General features: G+C 32.3%; 1 protein-coding gene across 1 annotated transcript; it reads left to right on the top strand.

The window, feature by feature from the left end:
• Positions 1-4107: 4107 nt before the first annotated feature.
• LOC146924709 (uncharacterized) lies at positions 4108-6622 on the top strand. Its single transcript, XM_085709658.1, has 2 exons — positions 4108-4255; positions 4856-6622. Exon 2 carries the CDS (start codon positions 4927-4929, stop codon positions 6241-6243), a length of 1317 nt encoding a protein of 438 aa, XP_085565784.1. The 5' UTR covers positions 4108-4255; positions 4856-4926; the 3' UTR covers positions 6244-6622.
• Positions 6623-15656: the final 9034 nt, after the last annotated feature.

The raw sequence follows: 15656 nt of genomic DNA, 5'->3' as shown, positions 1-15656 counted from the left end.
TCAAAGGTTATGATTTATACACCGAACACTTACATAGAAACTTTTTCACACATAATCATTCAAATTAAGTGTGGTGAGAAAACTTAGATGGATAGAATATGTATGTCAAACTTTATAGGAGAATTGGTGGTAGCCAAAATCGAATTTATGGTTTTAAACAAATGATTTTATTTCATAGTGTACATGCAAGCTATATATTTGGCTGAGAAACAAAGAGAGTCACAAAGTAATATATATTTTTTGATGATATGCATATTGTTGGTTATTAGGGTGGTGCATGCATGACAAATAAAGACTATATTCAAGACGCCTCATTTGGGGTGGTATATATGACATTTTCAAATGTTATTATTACTGATTACTGATGATCGTTTTAATCACAACGTTGCTTACGACTTGGAGACATTGAAGCATCTTTCGAAGGATATAGGTGTCAAAGAAAATAAGCATAAGATATGTACATATGAGGAAGAGAAAGCGAAAACTATTAGACGGGCTGTTCCTATAAATCCAGATGCTCGGTTCTGTTAGTGAAAAGATGTCCGTAATAAAATAATTTTTTTTAAAAGAACAATGTTTAATTTAAATTTTTTAAAAGATAAATACAAGGTGCCGTATATATGCGGTAAACCCAAAGGTGAAAATCATTACCCTATACATGAGGAACCTCAAACCACCCTCCATAAAAAAAAAACCCACCTAACACTTAGTAGTACTACTGGACTATAATTTTTTTTTTTTGAGGAATGATATTTTGACAACCAATTTTCAACAACTTTTGTGACAACTCTCTTTCATACTCTCATTATACTTTTATTCTCTCTCTTTCTTTTTCTCTCTCTATTGTTATTGTCCAATAAGAATGGAGGAAAAAGGTTGTCCCTAAAAAGTTGTTAAAAATTGGATGTCAAAATATCATTCCTCTTTTTTTTTTTGAGGCCATACATTGGGGTGACCCAGTTCCATTGACTGGTTTGCATACCCCAAGATCCGGCCCTACTATTAAATATTTGAATAATTGTTCTAATGCAGGTATTAAATCTTTTATAGAGGCAATTTCTAACGCGAACGTCCTCGTGAGCTTATCTCAGTTGGTATAGACAATGAATAAAATATGCAAGGTTCAAACCCCAACCACAACAAAAATAAAATATCTCTAACGCGAATAAAATAATATGCAAAAGAAAATCCACTTACCTAATACCCTCTCTATGGTAGAACGTCTACTTATTTGAGGACCATTTTATTTTGTTTTTTTATTATTCATTTTACTTTTTTTTTCCTGGTTATGTTTATATCCACCCCAATTTTTTTTTCTTAAATACTTTTTTAGCTTATTAAAAAAAAGATTTTGTTTTTACACACTTAACTAATTCCTTTAATTAGGAAAAAAAAGAGTTTTGTCGTTTCTTTTACAGCCACTAAAGTTAGGTACTAGTAAGTAGCACCACACCTTTGTGTTGCAAACTTGAAAATGTGGCACCGTCCAACTTGCACAAGCAAGATAATCTTACATCATGCATAAATTTGTTTGTTTTTTTTTTATCATTGGGTCAATTATTAGTCTCATATCTCATTTGATTAGATGGTGATATTTATTAATCAAATGGTAGAAACTAACATATATATTATGCAAGATTTATATCACTTTTACATCATACAACTAACCTGAAAATATATTCTATGCAATCAAAATATCACATGGTCATTGCATGCAATTAATTAGAACTATTCAATAAAGATCAAACGATTTATGTCTCAAGTTACTCTTCAAATTTGATCTATCAAACTCAAATTATAAATAATCTAATTTTTATCAAAGACTTGGTGAAAAATAAAATAAAAAAACGAATAGTCTGATCTCCATCCAACTAATGGAGAATGTGTAATATTGTGACCTCAAAGGCTAAATAATCCAAATCCTAAAAACCATACGTAGGAAATGGTTAAAATGAAAGAAATATCACATGCAAATAACTTTGGAGAAACCACTTTTATTTTAGTGGTGTTATATGATTATGTTTGGTTGAACAATACCTCTCAAATCATTTTCAATGTTTAAAAACGCAGGACAAGTTATTAAATTCATTATCTTGGTAATGCAGTATTTCCATATTTGACATGAACAACCCCTCATGGAAGATTAAATTATTGTTAAGCCAAAACGAAATATAGAAAAGAGATGATTATCCATATCGTCTTACAAACTTATTACATTGAATATTGCTCTTCACCCTGCACATTTTGCTCGCGCCTGCAAGCCTTCCAAATATACCCTTGCGTTAGTTAAGTCACGCTGCGTGATTTAACTAACGCACGTTGTAATCAATGCGTGACTTAAGTCACACACCACTGGCCTATGCGCGAGTTAACTCACGCACGTTGGCCGGTGGTCTGTCCTCAAGAACACACGTTTTTGTGGACGGTGGTCACATTTTCAACCTTCAATCTACACGTTTTTTTACAACCTTTACACGTTTTTTTACCACATTTATGGTAGTTACAACCTAGGTTCCCATTTCTACCTATAACTACCCCTCCATACTTCCCTAATTCCTCACATCATATCACTTTCTCCCCCTCCTCACTCTCTCCCTCTATTTCTCTTCTTTCTTTTTTTTCTTTTCAATATTCTCTTTGGGGTAAAAAGTGATCAATTTTCGTCGGGATAAAGTAGTGAGTAGCTGACTTGGGGAAGTGATCGACCCTTGGGATAATTTTAAACCTGCTTTTTTAACCGCAGAAACTTTTTACCGTGGGTAAAAAGAACTTCTTGTGGTAAAAAAAAACCAGATTTAAATTTAGCCCAAGAGTTGATGATGTATTTTCCCCAAGAAGGCTGTCACTATTTTACCCCACGAAGATTGATTACTTTTTACCCCAAGGAGAAAATAAGTAGATTTAGTGAATAAGTTCAAAATTGTTGTATGAATTATTGTAATGTATGAATTATTAATAAAATGAGATATTATTATATGCCTCAATTCTGTTCATTTATTTTATATTTGCTTTTAGTTTCTAATATTGTATTTACCTTTTTTTATATTTGTATTTATATAGAGAATAATATCGAATCAATAATTTAGTATAAAGTTAAGAAAATAATTTAGATTAATGTAAACAAAATAATTTCAAAATAAAGTTAATAAAATAATTTAGAATAAAGTTAATAAAGTTAAGAAAATAATTTAGAATAAAGTTAAGAAAATAATTTAGATTAATATAAACAAAATAATTTAGAATAAACTTAATAACATAATTTGAAAATAGTAAATAAATTAAAAAAAAAGTAGCCTTGCGCCACTTAACTTTCGCCACGTAACTTAACATGCGCATTAATTTAAACTTGTGCAAGTTAACTAGCGCGGGGGCATTTTGGGCATGGCTGCAGGGCGCGAGCGAAATGTGCAGGGTGAAGAGCAATTTTCTGTTACATTACCACTACCAAGGACAATTTAGCTTTAAGCCTAAAGTTCCTAAGAAAGAAACCAAATATATTGTCTTAAAGCATAGGGATGGTATCTATTGAAAGATTGAGTGGAATGAGTGATAATGAAGATAGTGGCAAGTGGGTCCTCCAACAACAATACTATGAGTGGAGGAAATTATGCACTAGAAATACGGAAGTTGCATTATCAAGCAAAGCAAAGCAAACACCAAAAGAAAGAAGTGTGAATAGTAATTTTTGTGATTGTCATTTAGTCCATAAATATATGAAAATTTCAAAAGATACATCGAAATGTCTTTTTTGTTAATAATTTGGTTCTCTTATATGTCTTTTATCGACTAGTTTGATTATTGGACGTATCTTCTTTAAGTTAGTTTGATAAATAAAATTACTAACAAAAGATATAGTCAGTAACATTTTAGTAATTTTGATATATTCAAAGACTATATTGATACTGTATCACACGTTTGTAACCAAAATTGTGATTTACTCAAAGAAAGAGTAGCAACCAAAAGAAAAGTGGCATCCAAACAAACATGTACATCATCATGCTCTTTCTCTATTCATTTTCATGCTCTATTCTTCATTTTTTACCTACTGCCACAAGCTACTTTGTTCTCCATAAAGCAAGCCACTTCTTTCAACTCCAAGTTTCTCCTTATACCTCTCTCTCTCTCTCATTCTCACACACACATTGCTTGTTCCTCAATTCATGGACTGATCAAACAAACGTCTTCAATTTACATGTTAATCTAGTAGTATACTTAATGGATTGATCGAACATCATGTTATCATTCATTCTACTAGGTGAGAATACTCTTTTCATGTTCTTAAGTCCTTTACATATTTTCTCTCTTTCCATTAATTTGTAGCTTTTTTCTATGAGTAAACCATCATTTTTGTCCTTGAAATTGTAAGGGTGGCTTAAATTAGTCCTTCAAATTTTCAAAATAGCAATTTAGGCCATTAAAAACATAATCCAATTTAGCCCCTCTTCCAAATTTAACACCACAATTTTGAAGATTTTATGTTTGTAAGAAACTATTCAAATCAATACGTAGGACTTTCTTTCTTGTGTTTTTTCCGCTTGTGCGGTTTGACTTTGCCTTGTAATTATAGTTTTGACACTGTTTGGATTTTGGTGTATCTTCCTTAGCACAACTTGTGCTAGGAAGGCCTTTTTGATGCGGTAATACAAATTCATTTTAGCCTCTTCAAAAAAAAAAATACGGAGGACTTTCATTGGTTTTGATAAATATTTATTAATGATGTATTTTGTTGTTGTGACAAAATTGATCGATGTTCTTCAACTTAAAGGACTAATATGCTCGAGCCTTACAATTTTTAGTACATTTTTTCTATAATTAAGTATCTATTTTTTATTTTTGTCATTTATGTGTCCCAAAGGGTGCAGGAATTGGATAAATTAATGGGTGAACATTGATGAACATACATTCAAGGCAAAAACATTGATTATAATGGATTCATTCAATCAGAGTCATCAAAACAACAGCTTTAGGTACAATCCAAATTTGAATAGAGCTACACAAGTAGATGATGAAGATGAAGCAGAGTTCACAGGGCTTCTTGATGTCTATGTTCACCATGCTAGAAACATTCATAACATTTGCATCTATGATAATCAAGATGTATATGCTAAATTCTCCCTCACTTACAACCCTGATGAAACTCTTTCTACAAGAATAATCAATGGAGGTGGAAAAAATCCAACATTCAATGAAAACTTGAGGATGAAGATAACTCAAATAGATGCTGTTATGAAATGTGAAATTTGGATGTTTAGTAGAGCAAGAATTCACATGGAAGATCAACTTTTAGGGTTTGCTTTGGTCCCAATTTCACAAATTGTTGGAAAAGGAAAAGTAACTGAAGATTATAGCCTTTCTTCAACTGATCTTTTTCATTCTCCAGCTGGAACTGTTCAATTAACATTATCTTTAGACACATCTTTGGTATCAGAATCAACAAATAGTTCGTCGATATCGTCAGAAGTTATTTTGCTTGATAGAAAGATATCTGAAGTTATGTTGGATCCAATTGAGTATTCAAGAATTGAATTTCCTGACATAAGTGTTGTTAAGGAGAATCAACAAATGGTTTCTCAATACTTCAATCTTGCTTGTGCCTCAAGTAACAACAATTCAAGAAAGTTGCTGCCATTTCTTCATCTTGGTGCTTCTCATCAACTTGATGATTATGAAATGATGACTATGAGTTCGCCAGATGAGAATCAGGTGGATTCGATCTCTCCCAATGAAAGCCTTCACAATTCCGGTTTGGTAAGCTCTACTATCACAAGCTTAAGCGACGATAGAAATTCCGCAGACTCGTTTGAGAAAAAGAATCATCTAGGATGTGATTCAACCAATTTTGTTACTCTTTGTCCCGATACACCAACTTCAAAGAAAGAAGGTGATCAATCAAAAGATGATGAGAAAGAAGAAAAATTCTCAAACAAAGAAAAGGAATGCAAGAAGGAAAGGAGCATAGAAGTAACAAAGTTTGGACAAGTTTTTAATTCTCCATTAGGGAATATTAATCTTGAAGCTGAGGAATGTGCTATGCAGAAGCAAATAGTGGATATGTATATGAGGAGCATGCAACAGTTTACTGAGTCCTTGGCGAAAATGAAGCTTCCTATGGACGTTGACAAACCCGAAAGACAAGATCATAGCGGTGATGTGATTCCAAATCATGAGAACAAGAAGTTAGAAATCGACAATAAGAAAAAGGATGGTTCGCGTGTGTTTTATGGTAGTCGAGCGTTTTTCTAATCATAAATTTTAAATTGCGGTCTGCAACTATAGCTGCGGACAAAATGTAAAGGATTTATAAGGTTTTGCAACCACTTAGTGGGTGTAATTGTGGTTGCATCGGTCGCATTTTTTCACAATATCAAGGATCACAATGTAGCTGCAATAACAATTTGAATGCTGAAAAAATATCAAGAAATGAGCTTATGAGAGTTTAACTTACGATAGCATCATGTGCTTTTGTTTCTATAGAAATGTCTTTATCTTTTTAACTTTGTGACTATGTGTACCCAAAAAAAAAAAAGCTTCGTGAGTATGTGGATTTTTCTGTAATGTAGTAATTGTAACAAAGGCAGCGATTAAAGGATGCTTTTTGGGTTAATGTAATTTTTGAATTTAATGTTGGGAGTAGTTTTAATATTGATATTTGATAAAAAAAAACTTTGAGCAGAAACATTTTGACTCATGGGAAGAGAACTGAAATTCCATTTTTATGGTAATTAAGGGAATCTTTTGTTGGAACTTGTGTTGGGGGTCTGCTGCAATAACTTGACCAAGAAGATGATGAAGATGAATACGATGAAGTGTGCACATAAATTCCAAAGATTGTTGTATAACTTGATTGTTGGGAAGATGCTGCTGCACTTAAAACCTGAAAAGTTTAATGGTTATGCATGTAAACTCAAAGTGCATGGGGTTGCCATACTAACCTTTAGGTTCGATTCGCCCCCACCAATAACTGTATATTGGATGCAATAAGGAATGACCGGCGAATCCCCTTCAGGATACTATGAGTTCCTTGACGTGTATTGCACAACCACACCAAGCGTATCTCCTAACAGTATTTTACAAATTTATGGTTCCAGCAATTCACTCATGCATTAGAGAATTGATGGATGATTTAGAGTAAGAGAATGAGGGAGAATTATGTTGTTAATGCAACAAAATTTTGTCCAAAGTTGTGTGTTGTAGTGTTCTTGTGTGTCCAACTAATGCCCAAATGCCAAACATTTATAGTGCATTATATGACTCTTCACATGAGAGAAAACACCCCTTTGACTTGAATCAATGCTATGGTTCATTAAGCACCCTTTTGCCAAAGATTATGATCATATACACTTGAGTCAATGCTATGGTTCATTAAGCACCCTTTTGCCAAATGTTATAACCATATACACTTGAATCAATGTCATGGTTCATTATCTATAATAAATAATAATGTTCCAATGTATATGAATGGTTCCCATGAAGAGTTACAACTTTTGGTTCTAAAGTGATTCCATTATTTTGGAAATCACCAACAATCCCCCACCATTTTCAAAACACTAAATCACATAAATCCGGAAATTCCATGCCTTCAGATAATGGTATCTCGCGATTTGAACCATTACTTAGTAAGTTAAGTTTTCGCTCATTCCCAAATAGTATGGTAGGCAAGCTTTGAACCAACTATTCATTAGAACAAGTGTGCATAACTTACACATAGAATCTCGGTACCATTGATAAAGAGACTTGTAAGATGACACATTAAGAAGGCCTTGTGTCAAATATCCCTTTTCATGAGAATTTAAGAGTCAAACCCTTGAACTCCGTGAAGCGGCCAAACTTCATTCTCACATAGGTAGACTATATCGGAAATGCCCCATAAGTATGCATTCCAGCAAATATATGCTATATGTCCATTAAGAGGAAAACCTCATCCTACCCTTTTTCTTCTTATGGTCCAAGTACTTTTGCCCCTTGGGATGTATCTATTGTCAAGTACTTCAATTACTCTAATAATGTACTTTCACCATTGAACCCAAGACTTGATGTGTGGGTTGAGTTTCCACCATTGGTAATCAATTAGATTTGAGTTTGTACCACATGCCTAATAATGTCTTCAATGTATTCAACATCATTTCCAAAGACATCATTCCTTGTCAATCATTTCGTCAAATAATTGCAAGATTTTCTTTTAACTTTTATAAACTTTGAATATTCAATTCTTCACATAAATTTTGTATTCTCATAGCTATGTCTATGGATCAACTTATATACTTTTGATAGTATTCACCAACTATCATCAAACCATGACACTTTTGTCAATTGAGTATATTGTAATAATACACAAACTTTTATGTCATTACATCTTTGCTATAAAAATATTTAACATGCATTTCAATTCCAACTTCAACTTTTCTCTTATATCTAGCCAAGATATATCATACATTGAATGCATTAAACATGCATAGCAAAATAAAACTTGATCATAAAAGAATGTCATACCCAAACTTCATAAGATGAGATTAAACATGCAAGTTATATACTCCACATAAAATTAAATGTAACACAAACATTTTGATTTTAGTTATCATATAACTAATACATATATCATAAATTCATTGTGTTAAATTCAAGTTTATGTTTAAATATGTTCAATACTAAATTTCAATAAACTATGACATAGAAGAATAAACAATGAACCAAAATCATTAATATTTTCTATGACTTTCTTCCATGAACATATATCAACTTACAATAATTCAAAACATACCCAAATTATTTTAATGTCAAGATAAGCAATAAATTAACCATTACTTTTCATATTATCATGTACATATAATATCAACACAATATTAATGATAATAATTTCTTACACAAAGTAAATAATATCATTAAAGCAACCACTTGATATTTTTACAATTTATCTACACTACTTTCATAAATAAAATAGTGCTTAAACATTCTTAACATATTACTATACTCATCAAAATTCATATACTTGAACAATTTTTAAATCATGCATATATATGTCACCACATGTTAATTCTAACATATTCATATTTTACTTAGATACTATACACATGCATTTAGAACACTAAATATTTCATAATAGGTAATCACTTATATGCACATTATCTCATGTTCAAATTAACATCAAACAGATTTCAAACGATAAATTTCATACATATCAAAATTTATCATGCATATATTATTTACAACCACATGTAAATTTAACACAAACACATCACATATGAAATATTTATCCATAAATTTCCATAACATATATTCATAAATGAAATTTATTTACCGTTCACCGTAGTCATGGATGAATATGTAAGATTTCATCTCTCCCAAAAATTGCAGCCATTAATCACAAGTAAATCATAAATCGAACCTAAAGATTGTTGGAAATTGTGTTGGGGGTCTGCTGCAATAACTTGACCAAGAAGATGATGAAGATGAATACGATGAAGTGTGCACATAAATTCCAAAGATTGTTGTATAACTTGATTGTTGGGAAGATGCTGCTGCACTTAAAACCTGAAAAGTTTAATGGTTATGCATGTAAACTCAAAGCGCATGGGGTTGCCATACTAACCTTTAGGTTCGATTCGCCCCCACCAATAACTGTATATTGGATGCAATAAGGAATGACCGGCGAATCCCCTTCAGGATACTATGAGTTCCTTGACGTGTATTGCACAACCACACGAAACGTATCTCCTAACATTATTTTACAGATTTATGGTTCCAGCAATTCACTCATGCATTAGAGAATTGATGGATGATTTAGAGTAAGAGAATGAGGGAGAATTATGTTGTTAATGCAACAAAATTTTGTCCAAAGTTGGGTGTTGTAGTGTTCTTGTGTTTTTTGTGTGTCCAACTAATGCCCAAATGCCAAACATTTATAGTGCATTATGTGACTCTTCACATGAGAGAAAACACCCCTTTGACTTGAATCAATGCTATGGTTCATTAAGCACCCTTTTGCCAAAGATTATGATCATATACACTTGAGTCAATGTTATGGTTCATCAAACACCCTTTTGCCAAATGTTATAACCATATACACTTGAATCAATGTCATGGTTCGTTATCTATAATAAATAATAATGTTCCAATGTATATGAATGGTTCCCATGAAGAGTTACAACTTTTGGTTCTAAAGTGATTCCATTATTTTGGAAATCACCAACATTTTTAAACTTTGCACCAAAAAATTATTGGAATTTGACAGTTTTATGATCTATATGTGAATTTTTAGCAGAAATGGAGGATATAGGTAGAAGAAATGGTGAATGTGTGTGACTAAGATGAAAATGGAGGAAGAAAAACAGGAAAAAGATGGAAGAACCAAGGTTTTTAAATTTGAATTGTTTGTCTTCTTGTTTTTTTTTGGTTTTGGTTCCTCTCACTGTGTTACTCATCATCTAGTTTACCAAATCTGTAGTGGGCATGTTATCCTTAGTTTGCAACATGTGTTTTTGTAATGGATGATGACGGTAGGGACCAAAAGCAAAACATCTAGAACTTACGGGGTTTGTTTTGCAACCAAAAAAGATAAAGGGACGAAAATAAAAAATACGCGAACTTACATGGATAATTAAAGGCTTATTAGCAGTTTTGACCCCATATGTTTCTAGAAGTTGCGATTTTGCCCCTTAACTAAAATAATTCGATTTTGGCCCCCTATGTTTTGCCCCCTTTGCACTTTTGGCCCCTAGGCCAATTTTGACAAAGTCAATGCTGACGTGGCGCCACGTGTGTAATTTTTTTTATTTTTTTTAAATATTAAAAAAATAAAAAATACTTTTTTAAATTTTTTTAATTAAAAAATAAAAAAATACTTTTTTTAAAAAAAAATTAATTAAAAAATATAAATAAAAAAAAATTACACATGTGGCGCCATGTCAGCATTGACTTGGTCAAAATTGGCCAAGGGGGCCAAAAGTGCAAAGGGGGCAAAACATAGGGGTCCAAAATCGAATTATTTTAGTTAGGGGGCCAAAATCGAACTTCTGTAAACATAGGGGGTCAAAACTGCTATTAAGCCATAATTAAACTATTTAAGCCTATTCTTTAATATAATGGATTATATTTTGGGGTTTGTCTCGTGGTTTTTCCTTCGATATTAGAGGGTTTTCTACGTTAAATATTGGTGTTCTTTTTTTATCATTGTCGCTGGACTTCAAGATTTAATTTCTTTTGGATTTTGGAATTTTAATTTACACCCACATTAAGCCCTTTGAACCCAACAAGTGGTATCAGAGCTCTCGTTGGAGCTTGAGAAATTAAATAGAGGAGAACACTAGTATGATAACTAAACTCACTTCTACAAACTACTTAAGTTAGAAGCCGAAAATGGAGGATATACTTTATAACATGGATATGTATGATCATGTAGAAAAGGGAGGCATGAAGTAGACAAAGTGATAGATAAAAACTGGAAAAAGTCTCATCGGAAGGTTGTCAGTCTGGTTAGGATGTTAGTGGATCTTATTATTTTCCACCATGTAGCCACATATATGAATGTCCATACTTTGTGGATGAACATCGAAAAGATGTATCAAAAAAAGACTCCACAAAACAAAATTTTTGCTATTAGAAAGTTGATGAATCTAAAGTATTGGGAGGGAAAGACTAGTTGTGGAACACTCGAGGGACTTTCAAGACTTGGTAAACCAACTGGTTGTCCTGTAGTTGGTGTTGGATGACGAATTACAAGCATTGCTACTTTTGAGTTCTTAATTTACGAAAAGTTGGGAAACTTTGGTGGCGTCATTAAGCAACTCTACTCCAGATGGAGAACTGACTTTGTCACAAGTGAAAGAAAACATGTTCACTGAACAAACAAGAAGAGAAGACATATGATCAAGTGGTTCTAAAGCCATTGTCATGGAAAATAGAGGCATAAGTAAGAGCGAAGAGAGATCCAATATATCCAATGATTGATCACAGTCTCAACCTTAAAGAATGTTCAAGTGTTATCATTGCGGTGGAGAAGGTCACATCCAAAGAAATTGTAAATCTTGGAAGAACAAATAAAATAAGGACAAGAGGAACCAAAGACTTAAGGAAGATGAAAATACCACAACCCCCAACATTTAATGTGGAAGTGGTGTTGCTTTTTGTTGAAGAATAAGAATGTCATTTGCCATTTCATTTGTTGAACGGATCATTGACTCAACATATTTTAATCATGACACTTCCAACAAAAGAATTCTTTACGATGTACAAAGCAGGAGACTTTGGCAAAGTGAAGACGGGAAATAGTAGCGTTGCAGATATTGTTGGAATTGGTGATGTGTGTGTTTAAACCAATATCATTTTCACACTTCCCATGCTCTTGATTTAGCTGAATTTCAAAACAATTTTGGTGATGGAAAATGGAAACTTATCAAAGGATCTTTTATATATGGTTGCTAGAGGCGTCGTGTATTTGACGTTGTATAAAACTCAAGTCAAGCTAATCAAAGACAACTTGAATATGGTCGAGAATGATGCTTTTCCAAATTTGTGGCATAAAAGGCTGGCTCATCTAAGTGAAAAAGGATTACAAATTTTGTCAAGGAAGTCTCTTATTCTATCTGACAATGGTAATAAATTGAATCCTTGTGATTATTTTTTGTTTGGCGAGAAACATAGAGTATCTTTTTTGTAAAACATCAAAGTTTAAAGATAATATATCAGATATGATGTATTCTAATGTGTGTAGACCAATGGAAGTGGATACTCTTGGTGGTAGCAAATATTTTGTGACGTTTATTGATGATGCTTCCAGAATGATGTGGGTGTACTTCCTTGAAATCAAGGACGAGATGTTTTAGTACTTCAAAATATTTCATATGATGGTGGAGAGAGCGACTTGTAAACCTTTGAAGTGTATTCGTTCGGATAATGGGGGTGAACATACTTCCCATGAATTTAAAAATTATTATTTTAAGCAAGGCACCAAACATGAGAAGACGTTATCTAACACCCCATAACAAAATGGTGTAGCAGAAAGAATCAACAAAACCATTATAGAGAAAGTTAGATGTATGCTGAAAATGGCTAAGTTGCCTAAGCCATTTTGAAATGAAGTTGTTGAAACCACATGCTACCTGCTTAATTGATCTCCATTCGTTCCTTTGGGCTTTGACATTCCTGAAAAAGTATTTGTTGGACATGATATAAGTTATTTTCATTTGAAGGTGTTTTGATGCAAAGCCTTGGCTCATGTAAGTAAGGAGCGTAGAAAATACTTGATGATAAAGCCATTCCTTGTATATTTGTGGAGTATGGAGATGAGGAATTTGGTTGCAGGTTATGGGATCCAAAGAAGAGAAGAAACATTAGAAGTAAAGACGTACTGCTTCATGAGCAAGAAACTATATCAAATTCTACTATTCCTGAAACACCTAAACACGGTGGTAAGGTTGACCTTACACTAACCACTCCTCCTATAAGAGTTGCCAAAGAAGGGGGAAATCTTGATGAAGACCCTAGGGTTGATGGTGAGCCAACAATTGAAGATGGTGATGACGAAGAAGGATAGGATGGGGAGCTATCCCTACATCACAACTCAGAACATCAAATAGAGATCATCATCCATCTAATAGGTACCATAGGGTTTTCCACATCAACTATTAAAGTTCCTTTTTATCATTACCGCTGCATTGGAAGATCCAATTTTGTTTGGGTTTTGGAATTTTAATTTACACTCACATTAAGATCGTCGAGCCCAACAAGTGGCATCAGAGCTCTAGTTGAAGCTCGAGATTATTATGTATATTAAATGGAGGGAGAACACTGGTACAATGATTAAACTCACTTCCTTAAACTACTCAATTTGAAAGCCGGAAATGGAGGATATACTTTACAACAAGGATATGTATGTTCCTGTAAAAAAGGGGGACACGAAGTCAGACAAAGTGACGGATGAAGACTAAAAAAAAGTCTCACCAGAAGGTCGTCGATCTGATTAGACAAGGGGTTAATCTTATTCTTTTCCACCATGTGGCCACAAAGACAAATGCCTAAACTTTGTGGAAGAACAATGAAAATATGTATCAAGGAAATACCGCACAAAACAAAACTTTCTTTATTTGAAAAATAAAATAAAATGAGCAGATGACATTGTTTACTTGAAAAATCAAAACTAGGAGAGGCTATGTTTTGGTAAAAAAAAATCGTCTAACATGTGTAATATTACACATGTTAAAACAATTAAAAGTAACAATTTTTTAATTGAAATATAACAATTATTTATTACTGTAAAAGTTTTATATTTACTATAAAATACACAAGTTTCAATACAAACTTACTATTTTAAACTTATTAACTTTTTAATAAAAACGGGAAGCTGCACGTGGGAGAAATCATGTGCAATCACATTCCTGAAATTTCTTATGCCATTCCTTCCCATTATTTAGCCGTGCTCCTTTTTATCTTCGGAAAATAGATTGGAGTAGTTTGATGAGAAGTTTAATATCATCCATTAGACATTCAATTATTCAAATAAAGTTAATGTAAGAAATTCAGATGTAAATTAAAAAGTGCCACATTATTTTATTTTTTTCTTCAAGAAGTTTAGTGGTTAAAATTCATTTTTTTCAAAGTGAATAAGTGAGATGTTTTGAGTTTGAATCTTATATATAATAATGCATGTCCAACTGAACTATGGACTAGTTAACTAGTTAAGTAAGAAAAATATGAACCGATTTCTTCGAACAATTTGTTTTATAACCCTCCCACCAGGTTTCTTTAAAAAATTTGTTCTTGACTAAGATTTATGACTCACATGAGCTTAACTGAAATTACCTAGTGTACTCTTTTTACGGTTTTGAGTTTTTTTTTAATGGCAAAGTTATAATTTATTTGTGAGAGCCATATTATAATTAGTCCTTTTTTAATATTATAAATCTATTAATTATTGATTTTTTTCGTTTACCCTATGATTCTTAGGGGAAAAGGCCATTAGAAATCTGGAATTCCGCCAGGAGGTAAATAGAATCTAACCAAGAATTGTTTCCACCGTGAATTAAATCCGAGTTTTCCGAAATGATTCGTCTTATTAACTCATCATTAACTACTTGTGCCAAATCACTTAGAGTGTGTTTGGATGGAGGGTTTAGGAGGGGAAGGGAGTGGAGGGCTTACTTTTCTTTTTTAAATTACGGACATTATAAAATGATTTTTAGAAAATTGAATTAACAACATGATAAATGATCATAAAATACTTCAAAAACATTTTACTTATTTTGAAAAAACATTTTACATTGTTCGTAATTTACAAAATAAAAATGAACCCTCCCCTCCCTTCCCCTCCTAAACCCTCAATCCAAACACACCCTTAGTTAATTAGTAGTATTTATTTTACTTTGATAAATATTTTTGTAAACTTATCTTTTTTTTATTTTTTATTTTGAGCAAAAAACTTATCCTAGCTCCTTAAAAACATATAACATAATATATCAATGTTTCTCAATCTGCCGTTGACCATCTTGAATATATTTTTGTAAGGATTTTTTTTATCATTTTATTTAATTTAAAATATTTTTATTATTTTTATTATTTCTTTAAATGTAAATTTTTTAGTTGAACGGAAAAGATAGAGATTAGGGAATGAATGGAATGAAACTAAATTTTGGACTATTTAAAAAATATATAATCAAATAAAAGTA

Source organism: Medicago sativa, chromosome 5 (genome assembly GCF_051527215.1).
Source record: "Medicago sativa cultivar Bolivia chromosome 5, Bolivia_mono, whole genome shotgun sequence".
Lineage (NCBI taxonomy): Eukaryota > Viridiplantae > Streptophyta > Magnoliopsida > Fabales > Fabaceae > Medicago > Medicago sativa.
The sequence above is the reverse complement of the archived record's forward strand: the minus strand, read 5'-3'. Positions and strand labels throughout refer to the sequence as shown.